This window comes from Chionomys nivalis, chromosome 2 (assembly GCF_950005125.1).
Source record: "Chionomys nivalis chromosome 2, mChiNiv1.1, whole genome shotgun sequence".
Classification (NCBI taxonomy): domain Eukaryota; kingdom Metazoa; phylum Chordata; class Mammalia; order Rodentia; family Cricetidae; genus Chionomys; species Chionomys nivalis.
The window spans coordinates 70,143,980-70,166,290 of NC_080087.1; the positions used below are offsets into that span (position 1 = coordinate 70,143,980).

The window sequence follows — 22,311 nt, forward strand, 5'->3', positions numbered from 1 at the left end:
AACGGTATCTGGAGATGAGATCTATGGGAAGACACTAAGATTAGATGAAGTCGTCTAAACTAGGATTAGATGAAATCATAGGGGCCCTCAGTATGATATTCATGATTGTATACGATGAGAAAGAGAACTGAGCCAGCACGCTGGCTGTGCCTCACCACGTGGTACTTTCCATCTTGTCGTGATGCAGGAAGACCCTCCCGAGGTACCAGCATCATGATCTTGAACTTCCCACCCTCCAGAAGCATGAGACACATGAACCTTTGTTCTATATAAAATATCCCATCTGTGGCAGTCACTCACAGCAGCAGAACATGGACCATGTACACACACACACGCGTGCGCGCGCGCACATGCACACACATGGATCACATTACAAAAGTGAAGGGGATGGTTCCTTGTTGGAGATGGATGGAGTTGTGTTAGAGAAATGCAGAGGTGTGTAGAAGGGACTGCACCAAGTCAGAGTTCAGGTGGGGCAGGCTCAAGGGTTGGTGCTCAGTGGTTAGCACCAGGACAGAGATCTCTTCTCACCCGTCCAGACTCCATGCAGTTGGTCAGCATGACCAGAGTGTGGCTCTTCTGTTCCCACACCAGACGCCAGAAATCACCCACAGTGTGAGGCAGGGGACCCTGGGTTGCAATAAACTCCTTGGAGCTCCAGAGACCCTAGTTGAGGAAAGCAGGCGTGTCAAGGAGAGGTCATTGGATGGCCAGCACCCCCTTCAGCTCTTTATCTCTCCAGACTCACAAAGAGGTCCCCCCCCCACTGCAACCTTACAGGCATGAAGTTGGCATTGATATAGTCGGAGCCTGGTTCCTCATGAAGGGGCTTCAGGGGCACCCGAGACCAGTCATCTAGGAGAACAGAGCAGCATCAGCAATGAAAACAGGGCTAGGAGAGCCAAGCATTGGTGGAGCACTCCTTAAGAGGCAGAGGCAGAGGCAGAGGCAGGCAGGTCTCTGTGAGTTCAAGGCCATCTTGGTCTGCAGAGTGAGAGCCAGTACAGCCAGGACTGTTAAACAGAGAAACCTTGTCTCAGAAAACAAAAAACAAAAGCCAACCAAACAAAGAAGGAGTGTAAAGGGACTCGGCTGGTAAACGGCTTGTTGCACAGATGTGGCCTCAGTTCCAGACCCAAAACCTATATCAAAAAGCCAGGCATGGGAGAGTAGGCTTGTAATTCCAGCACTGGGGGGCCAGACAGGAGGACACCACAGGTTGCAGGCCAGCCAGACTCAGTGAGTTCCAGATCAGTGAAAAATGCTGTTTCCAAAACGCGGCAGGGCTGGCTATGCGGCTCAGCTGCTAGGTAGAGTGTTTGCCTGGCTTGCAGGAAGCCCTGGGCTGGATCCCTAGTGCTGCATAAAACCGGGTGTTGTGACAGCTGTAACCCAAGCACTTGGGAGGTAGAGGTGGGAGGATCAGAGTTAAAGGTCATCATTGACTACACAGTGAGTTTGATGTCAGCCTGGGCTACTGGGACCCTGTCTCAACAAAACCAAAATTAGGTCCAGCAAGATAACTCAGCAAGGTGCCACCAAACCTGATGAACTGAGTTTGATTCTGGTCCCCACATGGTGGAACAAGAGAGATGACTCCTACCGGCTGTCCTCTGACCTCCACAACAGGCTGTGGTACACATGTCACACCACCACTACTCTAAATAAATAAAAAATGCAAAAACAAACAAACAACCCATGGTGCCAGGGAGATGGCTCTGTGGATAAGAGCGCTTGCTGTTCTTGAGAGGACCTGGGTTCAGTTCCCAACACCCATGTTGGGGGTGCACACCCACCTATAACTCAGCTCCAGTCAATCCAAACCTTCTGGTCTCCACGGGCGCGTCTATATACAAACCTCTTTCTCTCTCTCTCTCTCTCTCTCTCTCTCTCTCTCTCTCTCTCTCTCTCTCTCTCACACACACACACACACACACACACACACAGAACAAATTTTGGTTATTTTGTTTTTGTTTTTTCGAGACAAGGTTTCTCTGTAGCTTTGGAACCTATCCTGGAACTAGCTCTTGTAGACCAGGCTGGTCTGGAACTCACAGAGATCCTCCTGCCTCTGCCTCCTGAGTGCTGGGATTAAAGGCGTGCGCCACCACCACCTAGCTCAGAATAAAAAAAAAATTAAATACAAAATTAGAAGTGGCTAGTGACTGAAGAAGACTTCTGGCTTTCACATACAGATCTGCACATAACTGCATGCACATGCATGAAAACACACACACACACATACACTGCAGCAGCAGCAGCAGCGGAGGAGGAGGAAAAGGAGGAGGAAGAAGAAGAGAGAGAGCAAGAGAGAGAGCGAGAGAGAGCGCGCAGGATTGGGATCTGGCAGACTCCACGGGGAGGCAGATGCAGGTGGCAAACACTCACAGGGCAGTACATTCCTGTAGCGGTTCTTGGATGTGTTCTCTGGCGCCAATGCTGTTGTCTGAGACTGGCCTTGGCCCTCCGGAGCCAATTGCTAAAGGAGAGAGAGAGAGAGAGAGAGAGAGAGAGAGAGAGAGAGAGAGAGAGAGAGAGAGAGAGAGAGAGAGAGAGAAGAGGTTCAAGGTGTTGAATTTTCCTCAATGCTCTCACAACTCCACGTGCCTTCCTCTGTTCATCCATTGAATATTTTTGTTGTTTGTCTGGTTGGCTTTTTTCTTTTCTTTTCTTTCTTTCTTTCTTTCTTTCTTTCTTTCTTTCTTTCTTTCTTTCCTTTTTTTTTTTTCAGGACAGGTTTCTCTGTGTAGTCCTGGCTGTCCTGGAACTTGCTCTGTAGACCAGGCTGGCCTTGAACTCCCAGAGATCTATCTGCCTCTGCCTCTTGAGTGCTGGGATTAAAAGCATACGCCACCACCGCCTGGCTATCCATCGAATCTTGGGATTTGTGGTACTCACAAACATTGAAAGGATATGACCTTCCATGTTGGGGATACTTGTGAGGACTTAGGGTCAGCTAGGGGCTTCCTCTGACAGATGCCCTGAGGAGTAAGGTGTCAGGGAGTCCTTGTGCTTAAACAAATATCCGTCATTGTTTCAGGGTTTCAGAGAGTTGGAAAGAAACCCGCTTGGCAGTTTCTGCATGACTAAAAGAGGTAAACTGGGGAATTGGCTCAGTTGGCAGAGTGCTTGCTTAGCATGCCCAAGGCCCTGCATAAACCAGGTTCAGGGAAACACACCTGCAATTCCAGCACTTAAGAGGGCGGGGGAAGGATCATAACTTCAGAGTCATCTCTAGCTGTATAGCACATTCCAGGAGAGCCTGGACTATGTGAGACCCTGTCTCTAAGAGGAGGCGGGGCTTATAGAAGATCTACAGGTGGCTGGTGGTTGCTGGATAAGGAAGAGACGTTTTCTCCACTGGTATGCTGCCGTGCTTTACTCAGTAACCCATCACCCATATTCCTGGGAACAACCCAAATACAATTCATTGGTTCATGTGTATGCATGCGCGTGCGCACACACGTGCACACACACACACACACACGGTGGTTGGGGAGTAGAAAGGGGGGACTTTGGAAAAGGAAAGAGATCAGCACCAGTGAGGGGGGACAAGACAAGAGAGGAGGATAGGGAGGTGACTATAATCTAAATAAATTTTAAAGGCCAGCAAGATGACTCATTGGATAAAGGTGCTCAGAATCAAGCCTAAGGACTGTGATCCCTAAGAAAGTTCCAAATAGTGCACACACACACACACACTCACACGGAAACTGGGAAGATGGCTCGATGGTTAAGAGAACCGGCTGCTCTTACAAAGAACTTGGTTCAACTCCCAGCACCCACATGGCTGCTCACAACCATCTGTAACTCAGTTGCAGAGGATCCAGCGCCCTCTTATGGCCTCTGTAGTCTTTGCATATACATGGTATATGTACATGCATGCAGGCAAAACACCCACACATAAAAGAAAAATAAGTACATCCAAACAGTTAAGGATGGGAGAGATGGCTCAGTTTTCAAGCTCAACCCAGAAGGGCTTGGGAAGCCGGGGCATGTGGGTACCAGCCATGATGCCTCTGCTCTCACCCACCTGATACTCCTCAGCAAATCCATAGTTGCTGTCCTTCTCCTTCACCCTGACGTGGTTAGCAAAGTCTTTGGCTAGGATATCCCCTGGGATGCTGTGGCGAGAAGAAAGGTAAAAAATAAATAAATAAAATAAAACAAAGACTTTAAGCACCTTGAGGCTGGCAAGATGTCTGAGCAGGTAGAGGGTCCTAACACAAAGCCGGATTGCTGGAGGTCCATCCTTGGTAGCCACATTCTGGAATGAGAGAACTGACTCCTGTGGGTTGCCTTCTCACATCCACGCATCACATACACTCCACGAAATAAAAAAGTAAACAAAGCACCGCGCCTTTGGGAGGCAGAGGCAGGCAGATCTCTGTGAGTTCGAGGTTAGCCTGGTCTACATAGTGAGTTACAATAATTTTGATCCAGCAATGCCACTGCTGGTTAAATCCACCAAAGAAAGAACAATCTCAAAGCCATCGGTTCAGCATCGTTCACACAGCATGGCTCACAGGAGGACCAAGGTGCAAGCAACACAAGCGCCCATCAGTGGCCATGCATGGTCATACACAGTAGAAACCCGGGTTTTGTGATATTGAGGCAGGAGGAGCACCAAGAGCTCAAGGCTAGCCTGAACTACATAGTGAAACCTTGCCTCTAAAACAGGACAAGGGCCAGCAAGATGGCTCAGCAGGCAAAGTCACTAATAGATAAACTTGACTACCTGACTTTGATCCCTAGGACCCGTATGGTGGAAAAGAGAACCAACTCCTTCACACACACACACACACTCAGGCACACACGCATGCTTTCACGCACGTGCACACCACACACATGCTTGCACATCATGGATGTAATTTAAAACATTTAATAAAACAAGAGCCAGCACCAAGCGTCCATCAGTAAATGAATGAATGAACCAAATGTGGTCTATTCACACAGTGAAGTATTATTCAGCCTTTAAAAGGAAGAAGATGGGGATAGCAAAAGGGCTCAGCGGTTAAGAAAACAGAACCCCCCCCCCCAGAAGTACATCGATATCCTTGCTGTCTTCCGCAAGATTCCACCTGCCGAGCCCCGCCTGACCCCTTTCTGGCATCACTCCCTAACACCCTTTCCTGTGCTCATACCACCCAGTCTCAGAGATACACAGTGTGCCCTAAGCACCCCGACTGCTGCTACTTGCCTGTCCCCATAGTCGGGGAGCCCTTACCCCATGTACAGAGACTGGTCTCAGTCCTGGCCCGAGTAACTCCACCATGCAGCCATTTATCTGTTCTTTATCTGAAACTTTCAGAAAGCAAAACTATCCTTCCCGTAGCCTGACAGAATTTCCTGAGGCTGCCCGAATCCTTCGCAGAAGCCTAGATGCCCAAACTCTCTTTGTGTGTGTCTTTCTTTTAAGGCAGCCTGTAGTCACTTCTGCTGTTTGCACACACGGTGGCGCTCAAGGCCTAGGTTTCTATCCTTCCCGCTCCAGCTTGTCTGAGCCCTTTCAGCTCCCTGTGTCACCCCTCCTCGGAAGCAGGCATTTATTTTGGTCCATCACAGGACATCCACGAACTGTCCCAAGCCCTCCTGACCTCCTTCAGCTCTTTGCTCATGTTCGTAATTGGCTTCAGCTTTCCTCTAGCAGCTTTTTTTATTATGCATTTTATTCAGATGTGTGTTGGGGTGTGGGTAGGGAAGTGTGCGTGTGCCCTGGTGTGTGTGTGTAGGTTAGTAAACAACTATGGGAATCATGTTTCTGTCCACAGTGAGGACTGGACTCCGGTCATCAGGTGTGGCAGCAAGTACCTTCATGACTGAATCATCCTTTTCTTCTTTTGTTTTGTTTTGGTTTTGTTGCTCTTGTTACTGTTGCTGCTATTGTTTCAAAACAGGGTTTCTCTGCGACACACTTTGTAGACCAGGCCTTGAACTCACAGAGATCCGCCTGCCTCTGGTTCCTGAGTGCTGGGATTAAAGGCGTGCGCCACCATGCCTGGGTCCCTCCTCTAGTTGTCATGCCCTATCTGGCGTTCCTCGACCTCCCTCTCCTCTCTTCTCGCGCTGGTTGTCTCCACGTGCACAGCATAGTCTATGCTATCTTGCTCTTCGGCCCTTCCTGGTGCTAGAACACAAGTTGGGTTAGATGCCCGAGACCCACATGTGGAAAGAGAGAACCAGCTCCAGCTCCCACAAGAGTCCCCTGACCTCCTCACATACACGTGTAGTGTGTGGACACAAAGACATAAATGTAAAGCAGTTAGGATGGGGAGGGGAGAGATGGCTCAGTGGTTAAGAGCATTGCTGATCTTCCAGAGGATTCAGGTTCAATCCCCCAGCACCTATACCTCCATGGCCACTCACAGCCATCTGCATATAATTCTAGTTCTAATGGGATCTGATGCTCTCTTCTGCCCTCCTCAGGTACTAAGACGGCATGTAGTAAACAAACACGTATGCAGGTAAAACACTCATACACATATGCTGTGGAGTAATCCTTCTGTACACAGGCAGGAAGTATTGACTGGACAACCAAACTAAGGATGCTGGGATAAAGAAGGGCAGAGTCAGAGATGCCAGCAGATGTAGGGAGAAGCAAGATGAGCATGCTGTACTAAGAAAAGGTACCAAGCCACATGGCAACTCATAGATAAGAAATATGGGTTAATTTAAATGTAAGAGTTAGCTTGTAACAAGCCTGAGCTATTGGCCAAGTATTTAAAATTAATATTAAGCCACTGTGTGGTTAATTGGGATCAGCTTGCTAGACAGAAACTTCTACCAATACACATAAAATAAATAAAATTCAAAATTAGGCTGAATATGATCAAATCACATTGTGTGTATGTATGAAATTCTCAAAGAATAATAAAGTTTTTAAAGAAAAAAAAAAGGAGAATTAACTCTAGGCTGAGTCTCCAGGAATTAGCTGTGGCCCATTGCAGGGGCTCACAATCCCCTCTGAAACTTGGTTTGCCCTCTGACCTATCCAGGGAGCAGCAAATGCCCCCTTGCTTTACCTGACAGTGATTTTCCTCAGATGCTCCCCTCCACCCAACACACCTGAACACCAGATCCTTGGGCGTTTTCTTCTGCTGGCTCCTCTTTCTTCTGGAAGAAAGACACTGGGATGTAAACTCCAGCTTGAGCCCAGGACCAGGGATCCTCATCTTCCCTTCTGGGCTCCCGCTAGCCAAACACCCACCACCAGTCCTGTTCCAAGTCTCACCTCCTCTTCAGGAAGAAAATCAGGAGGCCCACAAGGATGAAAAGCAAGAGGATGCCCACGATGGCTCCCACAATGACCCCTACAATGAGAAGCGGAGAGATGATGATGATGATAACAACAACGTGTGTGTGTGTGTGTGTGTGTGTGTGTGTGTGTGTGTGTGTGTGAGAGAGAGAGGGGGGGGGGGAGGGAGAGAACATGTTCCTTAGAGGTCAGAAGAGGACATCAGATACCCTGGAGAAGGAGTTCCATGGAAGATTGGCAACAAAACTCAACAAAAGCACTATGTCTTCTTAGCTGGATGTGGTGACTCCCGCCTTTAACCCCAGCACTCAGGAGGTAGAGGCAAGCAATTTCCTGAGAGTTCAAGGCCAGCCTGGTGAGTTCTAGGACAGCCAGGGCTACACAGAGAAACCCTGACTCGAAAAACAACAACAACAAAAAGCAACTTAGAAGACAAAGGACTTATCTGGTTCACCATCCCCGTGGGGAAGTCTAGACAGCGTGAACTTGAAGTAGCTAGTGACGTCGCATCCTCAGTCGAGAATGGAGGACAGTGAATTAAGGAATGCCAGTGCTCAGTGTATTACTTCCATGCCTATACAATCCAGGATTCCCTTACTCAGGGACCAGTGCCACCCACAGTGGGCAGGGCTTCCTGGTAACCAAGACAACCACCCAAGAATGCATGGACTTGCTTAATCTAGGCAATTAGATTCCCTTCCAAGTGACTCTGGGTTGTGGCAAGTTGACAGTTAAAACCAATCATTACACAATCCCTCATCTTCATGGCATCAGTTCTCCCTAAGGAGAGAGACTTGGTTTTCTCAAGAGATTTGCTTGCCAGAGGAAAGGTGTGGAGCAGTGGAGCTCGGCTGATGTCTGGTAGTACTCAAGGACTTGCTTGTTCCCAGCTCTGATGGGCACAGCTCTCCTAGGATCTGTCCTTAGATAGCCAAAGTTCTAGGACAGACCCATTTCCATCAGTCGTGGAAGCTGGAGGCTTCAGCTTCCTGGCAGTCTTGGCTGTATAGAGTTGGTGGTCAATAGACTCCAGGAGGAAGATGATCCTTTATGTGGACTTGCGCACCTCACCAATTTGGTCCTTCATAATTTGACCAAACAGTTTGTCCCCTTCAGAATGCTAGTTTGCTAAGGGTGAAACACTCCCAAGCAACAGAGCCGGGCAAAGCAAGGTTCAAGAAACATAAATTTAACATTGCATTCACTTCCACTGTCTCTCCAGGATGGTCACCTAGTATTACTAGAATCCCTAATTTCTAGGAAGAGACAAAGGGGACAGTGCTGTTGTGCACTGTAAAGATTTGTCACTCGTATAGGTTTAATAAAATGATGATTGGCCAGTAGCCAGGCAGGAAGTATAGGCGGGGCAACCAGACTAGGAGAATTCTGGGAAGAGGAAAGGCAGAGATGCAGCCACCAGTCAGATGCAGAGGAAGCAGAATGAGAATCTCTTACTGAGAAAATGTACCAAGTCACGTGGCTAACCATAGACAAGAATTATGGGTTAATATAAGTTGTAAGAGCTAGTTAGTAAGCCTGAGCTAATAGGCTAGTTTATAATTAATATAAGCCTCTGTGTGTTTCTTTGGGACTGAATGGCTGCAGGACTGGGAGGGACAGAAACTTCCATCTACAGGACAAAGTGAAAGATACATCCAAAGAAAGCCGGGAGGTGGTGGCGCACGCCTTTAATCCCAGCACTTGGGAGGCAGAGGCAGGCGGATCTCTGTGAGTTCGAGGCCAGCCTGGTCTACAAGAGTTAGTTCCAGGACAGGAACCAAAAGCTACAGAGAAACCCTGTCTCGGGGGGAAAAAAAAAAAAAAAAAAAAGGATACATCCAAAGAGGTCATGGTAGGGCCAGCAAGATGGCTCAGGGGGTAAAGGTGCTTGCTGCCAAGCGCAGTGACAGGACCCATATGGTTGAATGAAACAACTGACTCTAGCAAGTTGTCCTTGACTTCCATACAGGCATAGTGGTGTGTGTGCACCTCCCCCCAAAGACAAATAAATAAATGTAATAAAAAATTTAAAAGAAAGATTAGAGATAAAAATCTACTAAGGTAGAGAATGCAGCTGGATAGATGTGGCTCAAGATTAAAAGCATCAGCTGCTCTTCTAGAGGATCTGGGTTCAACTTCCAGCACTCCATGGCAGCCCACAACCATCTGTAACACCAGTTTTAGGGAATCTGAGGCCCTCTTCTGGCCTCTGAGGGTACTGCATGCGAATGGTACACAGACACTCCTGAAGGCAAAAACACCTATATAGATAAAAATAAGTATTTCTTAATTAAAGAAAATTATTCTCAAATAAATAGTAATGAAAGCTGAAATGGCATTAGAAATACACTGTCTAGCATCAAGTTGTTTGGTGACTTCAAATGAGTGAGTTGTACGTCCAATGGATTTTATCTCCAGAAAACTGTTTTAAGAAAATCAAGAGGGCTAGGGAGTTGGTTCAATCAGTAAAGTGCTTGCCCTACAAGCGTGAGGACTGAGTTAGGGCTCAGAACACACCAGGCATGCCAGCACATGCCTATACTATCTCAGAGCACACCAGATGCCAGCACGTGCTGTACTATCTCAGAACACACCAGATGCTGGCACGTGCCTATAATATCTCAGAGCACACCAGATGCCGGCACGTGCCTATACTATCTCAGAGCACACCAGATGCCGGCACGTGCCTATACTATCTCAGAGCACACCAGATGCCGGCACGTGCCTATACTATCTCAGAGCACACCAGATGCCGGCATGTGCCTATACTATCTCAGAGCACACCAGATGCCGGCACGTGCTATACTGTCTGTCCGGGGCAGCAGAGACATGCAGAGCCCCCATCCAGCACAACCCCACTTCATCAGTTTCAGATCACTGAGAGACTAACTATGTAGAGCTGTAAGATGGTCAGGGCTGAGGTGCTGGCACCAGGCCCAAGACACGGAGTTGGGTCCCCGTGACCACATGGCGGAAGGAAACACTTAACTCCTGCAATTTGTTTTCTGACCTCTACATGTGCAACATGACACACACACAAATAAAGAAAAATAAACAAGTAAATGTTAGAAAACTACTGTAATGTAGACGCTACATGAACAGCACCCAAGACTGTCCTCTGGTCCCGTGCATGCATGTTTGTGCACATGAAGCTGCACACACATGTACAGACTCAGAGAGAAAGAAGGACAGAGAGAAGTCGGAAAACAAAAGGCAGACAGACCAAAACAAAACAAAACACAACAAACAAAAATACAAAACAAAAAATAACAACAAACAAAAACCCATGGCCTCCCTTTCCGGCGACCTCTGAAGGCTTGTCCCCGGGGCTCCACTCACCTGTACTCTCTGTGTGGCAGGTCACAGAGACGGGCGAAGCCTTCAGTTCATGCGAGACAGTTGTGATGGTGGCCGTGTAAGACTGAGCTGGCCCAAGATCTGACACAGACATGCCCATCCCACAGGAAGACTGGTTTCTCCGCTGTCCGCCCACTTCCACCTCAAAGGTAACATAACCCCCAGATGGGCAGGGCCAGGTCAGAATGACCCCGTAGCCCCCAGAGGTGCTGACACAGGAGGGGTTGCTGACAGCAGCTGGGACTGAGTAAAGAAAACAAGAGGAATCATCAGTATGAGGCATTCACCAAAGATGGTTGGTTCTGCGTGCCCAGCTCTCAGGCGCTAGCCCACTCTCTTCTGCTCCAGACTCAAACACCTCATCTTCTCTTGTCCCCAAACGACTAAAGTCCTCCCAGACTACAGATCCCTACAATGCCTTGGACTCTGTATTACTGAATGTATAAAGTTCCAACCTCATGACATTATGGAATTTGTAGTTCACTCGCATTTTTCACTTTAGAAATATTTTAGTTACATGTATGTGTCATAGTATGTGTAGGGATACATAATATTACACATTATATTAGCATATTATATATTAAGATAGTATATATTATATAACGGTACACATTATTTTATTATATTATATTCCATATTAAATATCATACATTATATATTATACTATGTTATTATTACTATATTATATTATACACATTATTATGTTATAATTATTAATATTATGCCAAATTAATTTTATAATTATATACTTATATTATATTGTATTAATATATTGATATGTTAATATTAACATATATTACACACTGTGCATTGGATGTATAATATAACATATGATATAATGTTAATATGTTAACTATATAATATATAATTATAATATGTTTGTATATGATATACTATTAATAAATATGATTATATATTTTATATTACCCTACACAGACTATGACATATATCACAGGCTACATATAACATTATATATAATATTAATATAATAATATCCCAATAGTGCTGTGATCAGAATTGGACCAAGCCTTAGCAGTGCTCCAAGAACACTAGTGCTATAACCTCCAATTTCGTTCCTCTCAGCCCAGACAGTGAAGATGTACAAGCTCCCAGGTTCCAGTGTCTCTAATATGATATTAGTGTCAACAGTGTGTTCTACTCTGGTGACAGGATTGTCCTCCAAGGTCCATGAGATCCAGGAGGTGTAGCTGGGATCACGGGAACCCATTGGTGCTGTCCAGCTCAAGCTGATGGATCTGTTGGTCTGGTTCTGGATCCTGAGACTCATCACAGCATCAGGGACTAGCAGAAGGAACAGAGAATCCAGACTGCAGAGTGGTGATAAGCCTGACCTTGAGCTGCCCAGCCTGTGAAGGACACTTCTTAGTCGTAGGACCTCAGATGGCCTAGGCTCCTGCAGCAGCACACTCAGATATCGACAGCTGCTACTGACGTCTGGACAGACCCAGACGTGGCCACAGTGTTCCCATGGCCCAGCCAGGAGGCAGGGCTAGAAGAGTTAGTGGGTTAAAGAGTGGAGCCCATGTGAATGTGTAAAGTGGGGCAGCCCCTGTAGAATTCATACAGGAGTCCAGAAAACTAAAGCTAGAATATCCGTATCACCCAGATGTATCACTCCAGCCCAGGGGTGGATCTGAAAAAGGGTTGTTTTGTCTTGTCTTGTTTTAAGGTCTCGTGTCAGTTGATATACAGCCAGGGGAACCCTGACCTCATGATCCTCTGCCTCCACTTTCCAACAGCTGGGATTTCAGGCCTGTACCTCCACAGTTGACCCAGATCCACAGAAATATGTTCATATCCGCCATTACTGCTATACTAGTTACAATAGCCAAGATACAGGGCCCTCCTAGAGGTTCATCTGTAGACAAGTTGATAAAGAAAATGTGATATCACACGAGAGAGAGAGAGAGAGAGAGAGAGAGAGAGAGAGAGAGAGAGAGAGGCAGGCACTGGAATTTTATTCAGCTGTAAAGAAGAATGAAATTATCACATTTTCAGGAAAATTGGTGGAATATTAAACATAACTAACGTTTTCCTCTCATATGTACAGTCTGTATCTAAAGCATATATCTATAGTATGTATGCAAGGGGCTGGGAGGGGAAGCATATATCTATAGTATGTATGCAAGGGGCTGGGAGGGGCAAAGCGAGGTCTAAAGGGGAAAAAAGGAAGGAAGAAGAGGAAATTTTCAGGGACCATGAGAGTTAGAGCAGGTGACAGCTAGTGTTCAGATGTCAGCCCACGAGAGGAATAAGGATCTGACGGAGGTTAGTCCTGTCCATACAAGGTCTGTACCCCCTATACCTGCACTGTAGGGTGTAATCTCATGTAACATGTATATGTAATCTCATGATAACATCTCAGTCTTATGGGCACATGTAACTGTGGGTGGTGAGAAAGATGACTTAATTTAGATATATAGTCTTGATAGAATATATACTGAGACATGCTTCATAATTGGATCTATTTGTCCCACAAGGACTGTGGACATTTGAAAGCCTGCCTTGTTCCTTGGCTCATTGGGTGACTCTATGGGACCTCCAGTAAGAGAATGTAAGTTATATAGTCACAAACCTTGGTTCCCACAATCTCTGTTCCATTTCCTGAGATAAACTTAGAAGCCAGCTCCGTGAAATTATCCTTTTTGGGGGCAGGGGTTCAACATAGGATTTCTCTGTAGCTTTGAAGCCTGCCCGGGAACTCACTCAGTAGACCAGGCTGGCCTTACACTCAAAGAGATTTGCCTACTTCTGCCTCCCAAGTGCTGGGATTAAAGATGTGTGCTGCCACCACCACCAGGTTCTCCTGTCACCCCTTAAACCTGTCCCTTCCAAAGGAAGAAAGAATACAAGAAAGTCTGCCTCTCACCTGTAGGGGCGTTGATGGTCACTGTGGTGCTTCCGATTCTTTCGTATTCAACCCACACGGAAAATTCATATGTAGAACCAGGAGCAAGGTTATCCACCACGACACTGGTGTTTGTTGTGCTTTTATTTTTATTGTTGCCATCATCTCCAGGCCACTGGACCCAGTAGGTCAGGTTTACTGTGTCATTACGATGGTCTGGTTTGTCCCAGGTCAGGGTGATGGAGCTGTCGGTCTGAGTTTCCACACTCAGGTTTCTTACTGGGTTTGGAGCTGAAATGGGAACAGAGGGGACATCAAGGGTTGTTCCAGGTGACAGAGGTAGGGTGACTCAGACCTATTTATTCCAATATGGCAGCACAGTTTCCATTAGCCTCTGAGTTCTCTTAGAATGTGGCTGTTTGTCACGAGGATGCTGGTGAGGTTAATGCACAGAGCTGTATTTATTACTAAGATGAATAATGTCAGACCCAGCAGAGAATGGTGGCTCCTGTCTGTGAATTCAGGACTCGGGAAGCTGAGGCAGGAGGACAGCAGGGGACAGAGCAAGATCCTGTTCAAAGAAAGAAAAAATGAAGGAAATAATAAGAATGTTCCCCAAGTCCAACCTCATTGCTTTTTAAAATATGGGTTGCATGTAGAAATGAGATGCTCTAGATCTTTCCAAAATCTCTCATGAACCCTGATGGTGAGGGTGCTCACCTTTAATTCTAGCACTTGGAAGGCAGGTGGATCTCTGTGAATTTGAGGCCACCCTAGTCTACAAAAAGAGTTTCAGGACAGCCAGGGCTGTTACACAGAGAAACCCTGTCTCAAGAAACCAAGAAGAAAAACTAATCTCTCATGAAGGTCAATGGCATCTTTCTTCTTTCTTACCCTCTATTTTAGAGCAGCTGACAGAAGACTGTAACTGGAGGCTGAGCTTTCATTTCCCAGGCGCCCAGTACTGAGTAATCACACAGAAACTTATATTAAATAGAAATCATTTGGCCTATTAGCTCAAGCTTATTACTGACTAGATCACACAAATAACTTAACCCATTTATAATAATCTATATACCACCATGTGACTGTGGCTTACCAATATGTTCTGGTATCTTACTCCTCCGGCAGATACATGGCATCTCCCAAACTATAACTTCTTTTATTATGTATCTTTTCCCCTGTATCCTGCCTGGCTCTATTCGGCCTGGCTCTTGACAAAATGAGCTTCTTTATTAACCAATGGTAATAAAATATATTCACAGCATGAAGAGGGGCGTCCCACATCAGAAGACTGAAGTTTAAGTGTGTGGCTTCCTTTCCATTTCTGCCCCCTTCTCCTGACACCTCTCACCCACGCTCTAACCACATACCATCACCAACAAAGGGATGAGACACCAGATGTGAGGCTGGAGAGAAGGCTCAGAGCTTAAGAGCATTTCCTGCTCATGCTAAGGACCCAGAGATCAGTTCCCAGCATCCAGAAGCAGCTCACAACTGTCTGTCGATTTCCAAAGCATCCTAAACCCCACCTGGTTGCCAGGACAATGCATGAACCTGGGGCACTTGCACATGTGCAAGAAAAACATTCAAATACATAAACTAAATAGATAAAATCTTTTTAAGAACTCGAGCCAGGTGTGATGGTGCACACTTATAATACAAGCATCTAGGAAGTACTGGCAGGAGGGGTTGTGAGGTCCAGGCCTCAGAGGCTAATGAGAGAAAGAGAGAGAGAGAGAGAGAGAGAGAGAGAGAGAGAGAGAGAGAGAGAGAGAGAGAGAGAGAGAGAGAGAGAGAGAGAGAGGTGTGAGAGAGGGCGGGCAGAGGGTAGTAAACGGAAATAATGTCTTCTCTCATCTCTGCAGTTATTCAGTCACCAGGAGCTGTGAACTCCATCTCTTCCCACCCAGAAGGAACATTTATAGAAACAGCCAGGATCCCGTGCATCCATGGTGACGTCGGTGGCTGTTGTGTCCCGAGTCTCACTTTCACCACCATACCATATGCTCTTGGCTCAGTAGGTGAGATCCTGGGAAAAGGAGCACTCAGGGACATCCCAAATCAGGGTGATGGAGCCGTTAGTCTGATCTTCGACCCAAAGGTTTCCCACTGGGTTTGAAACAGAAAATAAGGGCAGAAGGGAGAATGATTTTTCCCCAAATTTCCTCAATCTGTGAAACCTGTGTGACTTGTGACTACAATACAATCTCATCACTTGGGAGGCTAAGGCAAAAGGAATTCATAAGTTCAAAGACAAGCCTGGGCTTCATGGTAAATTCCAGATGGGGATATGGAGTCATATCCATACTAGAGACTGCACACACAAACACAGATATATGAGAGCAATGAATAAATTAAGATAAAGTAAAAGAAAGAAATTAGATACTGAGCCACAGAGGAAGACAGCTGACAATAAGCTCTGGCTACACACACACAAATTCTCACACACACATTCACACAGAGTACTAAATCAGTCGGGGGGTGGCATGTGACTTTGATCCCAGCACATGGGAGGCAGAAAATTTAAAACCAGCTGGGTCTAAAGACTGAGTTATGGTGAACAATGGGTTAATATAAGCTACAAGAGCTAATTAGAAGCCTGAGCTAATGGGCTAATCAGTTTATAAGTAATGCAGACTCTCTGTGTGATTTTTCTTTGGGACTTGCCAGCTGTGGGGTACTGGGCATGACAGAAACCTGAACAAACCAGCCCTCGTGTTACAGAATGGCACCACACGGATAACTGCATCCACATAAAGCCTGAGACAGCTCGGGAAGCCATTCCAGAATAAAATAACAGCATTATGCATGACTTCTTGGTAGCAGTAATTTCTCAGGTCTGCTTTGCTTGCTAGAGGCAAGCAAGTGCTCTCATCTAAGAAAGGCTTCCTGGGCTGGAGAGATGGCTCAGAGGGTAAGAGCACTGGCTCCTCTTCCAGAGGTCCCAAGTTCAATTCCCAGAAACCACATGGTGGCTCAGAACCATCTGTAATGAGACCTGGTGTCTTCCTTGCCAGCAGTACATTGTATGCTTAATAAATAAATATTAAAAAAAATAAAAAAAGAAAGAAAGGCTTCCTGACTCAGCTTTAGCTGCAAAACCCTGCAGCTCTTTTAAGAGGACCTGCCATGAAACACTTAAATAGTGTTGATAAAAGCTGACTGCATGCTTGTTGGCTTTCAGCTGTAGCAGGAAAAAAAGCTGCACCGTTTTAAAATGCCAGATTTCTGGGCTGTTCTGCCAATGCAAACTCTGACTCTTTAAGGCAGGAGTTTCAACTACAGAGAAAGTATTTGAGTGTTGTTTGTAGACACACTGTTGCAGCTTGCTTGCTGGCAAGGACCTTGAAACACCATAGAGTTGTGGCAATAAACATGGCTACAGCCAGTACCTCAGCCATGAGGCAGAAAGCTAAGAAATAGGCTGGATCCAGCCATCAAAGACACGACTTTAATTCTACTTATATTGTTTAGCAAACTAAAGACTCATGTAGTCAGAAAAAGAGAGATATACAGTAAAGAGAGATTCAAAGACAAAGAAAACTTCTAAATGGTTTACAGGATGTTAAAAATATATGCAGGCTAAAGGTTAAAGTTCTTAAAGTAAAAAAGAAAGAAAGGGAGTAGTTGGGTGTGGCGATACACACCTTTAATCCCAACATTTGGGAGGCAGAGATAGATTGACCTCTGAGACTTCAAGGTGTTGTAGAACATACCTTTAATCCCAGCACTCAGGAGGCAGAGGCAAGTGGATTTCTGTGGGTTCAAGGACAGCCTGGTCTACAGAGTGAGTCCCAGGACAAAGATACACAGAAACCCTGTCTCAAAAAGTAAAAATAAAAGAAATAGGTGTTAAAATAAAGCCACATAAATGATGGAGGAAGGTCATTGGTTAATTAATAAAGAAACCGCTTGGCCCTCATAGGTTACAACATAAGTGGGTGGAGTAAACAGAACAGAATGCTGGGAGGAAGAGGAAGTGAGCTCAGATGCAGGGTAGCTCCTCTCAGAGCCAGATGTGATGAAGCTCCGACCCAAGATGAACCTAGGCTAGAATCTTCCTGGTAAGCGCACCTCAAGGTGCTACACACATTAATAGAAATGGGCCAGGCAGTGTTTAAAAGAATACAGTTTGTGTGTCATTATTTTGGGGCATAAGCTAGCCAGGCGGCTGGGAGCTGGGTGGCAGAAACACAGCCCGCAGCTCCCACAACACGTAAACATAAAAACACACAGAGAATCTGGATACTGTATGTTATTATGCTCTCTTTTAACTGTTTGAATGCTGAGGAAGGAGCAACAGCTGCTAAAAGATACTTGCTTATAAATGCTGCTGAATTAATCCAAGATAGGTATTTTGAAAATACCTTGACCTTAAAATTGAAGTCAAAAGGTATGTTACTTTGGAGAAGATATTTTGCTTTTGTTTCCACAGGAAATGAGAAACCATGGATTTATTCTGAATTAAGAAAAATCAGGTTTGATCAAGGAAGATCACCTGAGAAATTTCCAGAAGGAACAGATGGCCTGGATGTCTGAGTTCTACATCCAGAACAGATTCAAGACTGCTGCCTGAGATGATTAATACTCACAGGATACTCCAATCAAGACTTGATTATAACTCTAAATTTTCTTTAGGTCCCCATAAGATTATCAATGCCCCAGCCAGCAGAAAGTAGCCTAAAAAACTACACCCACATTCCCCAAAAAATGAACTATAGATATTTTCCTCTGTTTAAAAAAAAAGAGGGGGAAGTGGTACAGGAGAATTGTCTGTATTCTCTGTCAATCAGGTTTTAAATAAACACTGATTGGCCGAGCAGGAAGTATAGGTGGGTCAACCAGACAGGAAGTAGAGGTTGGTGGTGAGAACAGGAGAATTTGGGAAACAGAAAGCTCTGCCAAGATCACAGAAGTAGCAGGATGTGACCAACCCCGCTGAAAAAGGTACTGAGCCATGTGGCTAACATAGTTAATAATAATGGGTTAATATACGTTGCAAGAGCTAATAAGAAGCCTGAGCTAATGAGACAATCAGTTTTATAACTTATGGAGATCTCTGTGTGATTTTCTTTGGGACTTGCTGGCTCTGGGGTACCGGGCGGGATAGAAACCCCAACAAGCTGGCCCTCATGTCACAGAGTTAAATGGCCTAAGATTTCCAGAAAACCTCTGTCTTGAAAAACAAAATGATAAATGGATAGAGATAGATAGATAGATAGAATATAAATAAATAAATATATAAAATAAGAATGAGACAGGATATGCACGTGCAGAAGCCCACAAACTCTAGGGACCAAGTAGAGGCCAGTGCATAGACTGGTACCAGGGACTTTCATGACTTCTCAGCCTTAGTCAAAGAAGCTTCTGTCTGTAGGGATGGTGGTTATCATGGAGACTTGGGGATGGCTGAGATGTTGAAGAGATATCTGTCAGCCCCTTCAAGACTCAGGGATTATAATGGAAAAGAAGTGAACAGAATGTAAGAACAGGAAGATAAAGAGGACATGTGCAATGCTGTCTTAGGGCTGACAATGATGTAGTCCAAATGACCCCAGCAGTTGTGCTTGTAGGTATGAGCCTACACAAGATTAATGCCCTAAGTACTCAGCAATAAATGGAGGTGGCCATCATGAGACCTTATAGTCCAAGATTGCTGAATGAGAGGAAGCCACTGTCTTCAGTGACACAGCCACCTCAGTGCTTAACCCCATTCCCACACACAGGTCACAAAATAAAAACAAAAGGCAATGCAGTTGTTCCTCAGATCGCCTTTCCTTAAATTACTCTGGATTGGGGATCTAAGTAGGGACCAACAAGAAGACCACCTGTTCCTAATCCTCACATTTATGTATGTCATGGGCCCTGTGATGGGATGGGATGGCTGTGAACAATAGGAAGTCCCATAGGGAGGTACAAGTTTTATGTGATGGGTGAGTTCTTGGACGTGGCCAGTCATATGCCATGGTGCTAGGAATAGTTTACTATAAAATTAGGAATTCTGGTGTCATGTTCCCTTTATGCTCATAATAAGAAGAAAGGGTTCTCTTAGATCCATGGAGCCACTATGGATCTAAGACTATGGATCTATAGAAATATGACGGTCACCTGTGTCCAGTTTTCTCTGTTTAAGATGGGTGATAAAATCCAGATATTCACTTGTTTGTGTTTCAGTCGAGGTCTGTTTGATTGTGGAATATGCTACCTTCTGTGTTCTCTCTCTCTCTCTCTCTCTCTCTCTCTCTCTCTCTCTCTCTCTCTCTCTCTCTCTCTCAAAATGGTTACTCTGTGTTGCTTTGACTGTTTAGAAACTCACTCTGTAGAACAGCCCGACCTCAGAATCAAAGAGATCTGCCTGGCTCTGAGCCCAAGTGCTGGGATTGAAGGTGTGCACCTACACCACCAGACTCTCTGGTCACCCCTTAAACACGTCATTTCCAAAGGAAGAAAGAATACAAGAGAGTCTGCCTCTCACCTGTGGAGGCCTTCAGGGTCACCATGGTGCTTCTGATTCCATCGTACTCAACCCACACGGAAAATTCATATGTGTGAGCTGGAGCAAGGCTATCCACCACGACTCTGGGGTCTGCTGTGCTATTAGTGACATTGCTGCCATCTTCTCCAAGTCTCTGGACCCAGTAGGTCAGGTTGACTGTGTCATTACGACCGTCTGGTTTGTCCCAGCTCAGGGTGATGGAGCTGTTGGTCTGACTTTCCACACTCAGGTTTCTTACTGGGTTTGGAGCTGAAAACAAGGGCAGAAGGGAGAAACATTTGTCCCCAAATTTACTCAACCTGTGAAACCAGAGTGACTTGTGCCAACAATACAATCTCATCCCTTGGGGGTCTGAGGCAGGAGGACTTCATGAGTTCAAAGACAGCCTGGGCTTCATAGTGAATTCCAGGATGGGAATATGGACTCATATCCACACGTGAGAGTGCACACAAACTCACAGATACATGACAGCAGTGAATAGATTAAGATAAAGAAAAAGAAATGAATTAGATAATGAGCCACAGAGGAAGACAGCTGACAATAAGCTCTGGCTAAACACACACATTCTCAGACACATTCACACACACACACATTCTCACACACACATTCACACAAAGTACTAAATCAGCTGGGTGTAGTGGCTTGTGCCTTTTTTACCAGCACGTGGGAGGCAGTCAGTTTAGATCAGCTAGGTCTACAGACTGAGTTACAAGACAATCTGGTCTACCCAGAGAAACTCTGTCTTGAAAAGCAAAATAATAAACAAATAAAGAGATAGATTGATAGATCGAAGATAAAGAGATAGGTAGATAAATAATATATAAATAAATCAATCAAAATAACAATGAGCCAAACTGTGCACGTGCAGAAGACCACAGATTCCTGGGACAAGTAGGGGCCAGTGCATAAACTGGTACCAGAGATGTTCATGGCACCTCAGCCTTGGTCATAAAAGCTGCTGTCTGTAGGGATGGTGGGTAACATGGAGATTCGGGAATAGCTTACACGTTGAAGATATATCTGTCAGCCACTCCAAGGTTCAGAGATATTCACAGAGGAGGAGACAACAGAATGTAAGAACCAGAAGACAGAGATGTGCATTGCTGTCTGGAGATAACAAGCCTGTAGTACAAATAAAGCCAGCAGCTATGCTTGTAGGTATGAAGCCTACACAAGATTAAAGCCCTAAGTACTCAGCCGTAAAGGGAGGAGGCCATCTTGAAACCTTACAGTCCAGGATTGTTGATTGAGAGGAAGCCACTGTTTTCAGTGACACAGCCACCTCAGTGGGTAACTCCATATCCACACACAGGTCACAAAATAAACACAAAAAGCAAGGCAGTTTTTCCTCAGATCGCCTGTCCTTAAATTGCTCTGGGTTGGGGCTTCTTCTCCCCCCCCCCCCCCGCCCTCTCTCTGTCTCTCACTCTACATGCTTACTCTGTGTTGCTCACTCTTCAGAACCTCACTCTGTAGAACAGCCCGACCTCAGAATCAAAGAGATTTGCCAGGCTCTGAGCCCAAGTGCTAGGACTGAAGGTGTGCACCTACACCACCAGGCTCTCCAGTCACCCCTTAAACATGTCCCTTCCAAAGGAAGAAAGAATACAAGAGAGTCTGCCTCTCACCTGTGGAGGCCTTCAGGTTCACCATGGTGCTTCTGATTCCATCGTACTCAACCCACACGGAAAATTCATACGTGTAAGCTGGAGCAAGGCTATCCACCACGACTCTGGGGTCTGCTGTGCTATTAGTGACATTGCTGCCATCTTCTCCAAGTCTCTGGACCCAGTAGGTCAGGTTAACTGTGTCATTACGACCGTCTGGTTTGTCCCAGCTCAGGGTGATGGAGCTGTTGGTTTGACTTTCCACACTCAGGTTTCTTACTGGGTTTGGAGCTGAAAACAAGGACAGAAGGGAGAAACATTTGTCCCCAAATTTACTCAACCTGTGAAACCAGAGTGACTTGTGCTAAAAATACAATCCCATCCCTTGTGGGTCTGAGGCAGGAGGACTTCATGAGTTCAAAGACAGCCTGGGCATCATAGTGAGGTCCAGGCTGGGGATATGGACTCATATCCACACGTGAGAGTGCACACAAACTCACAGATACATGACAGCAATGAATAGATTAAGATAAAGAAAAAGAAATGAATTAGATAATGAGCCACAGAGGAAGACAGCTGACAATAAGCTCTGGCTACACACACACACATTCTCACACACATTCACACGGAGTACTAAATCAGCCGGGTGTAGTGGCCTGTGCCTTTATTACCAGCATGTGGGAGGAAGTCAGTTTGAGATCAGCCAGGTCTACAGACTGAGTTA

General features: G+C 45.6%; 1 protein-coding gene across 1 annotated transcript in view; it reads right to left on the bottom strand.

The window, feature by feature from the left end:
• The window catches only part of Ptprh (protein tyrosine phosphatase receptor type H), a 35,606-nt gene that overhangs the window by 2,160 nt on the left and 11,135 nt on the right, over positions 1-22,311 (bottom strand). Inside the window, 9 exon segments of the mRNA XM_057762846.1 lie at positions 532-666; positions 779-855; positions 2,389-2,479; positions 4,034-4,124; positions 7,066-7,113; positions 7,232-7,310; positions 10,595-10,855; positions 13,503-13,811; positions 15,366-15,513. Coding sequence (XP_057618829.1) covers positions 532-666; positions 779-855; positions 2,389-2,479; positions 4,034-4,124; positions 7,066-7,113; positions 7,232-7,310; positions 10,595-10,855; positions 13,503-13,811; positions 15,366-15,513 — 1,239 coding nt within the window.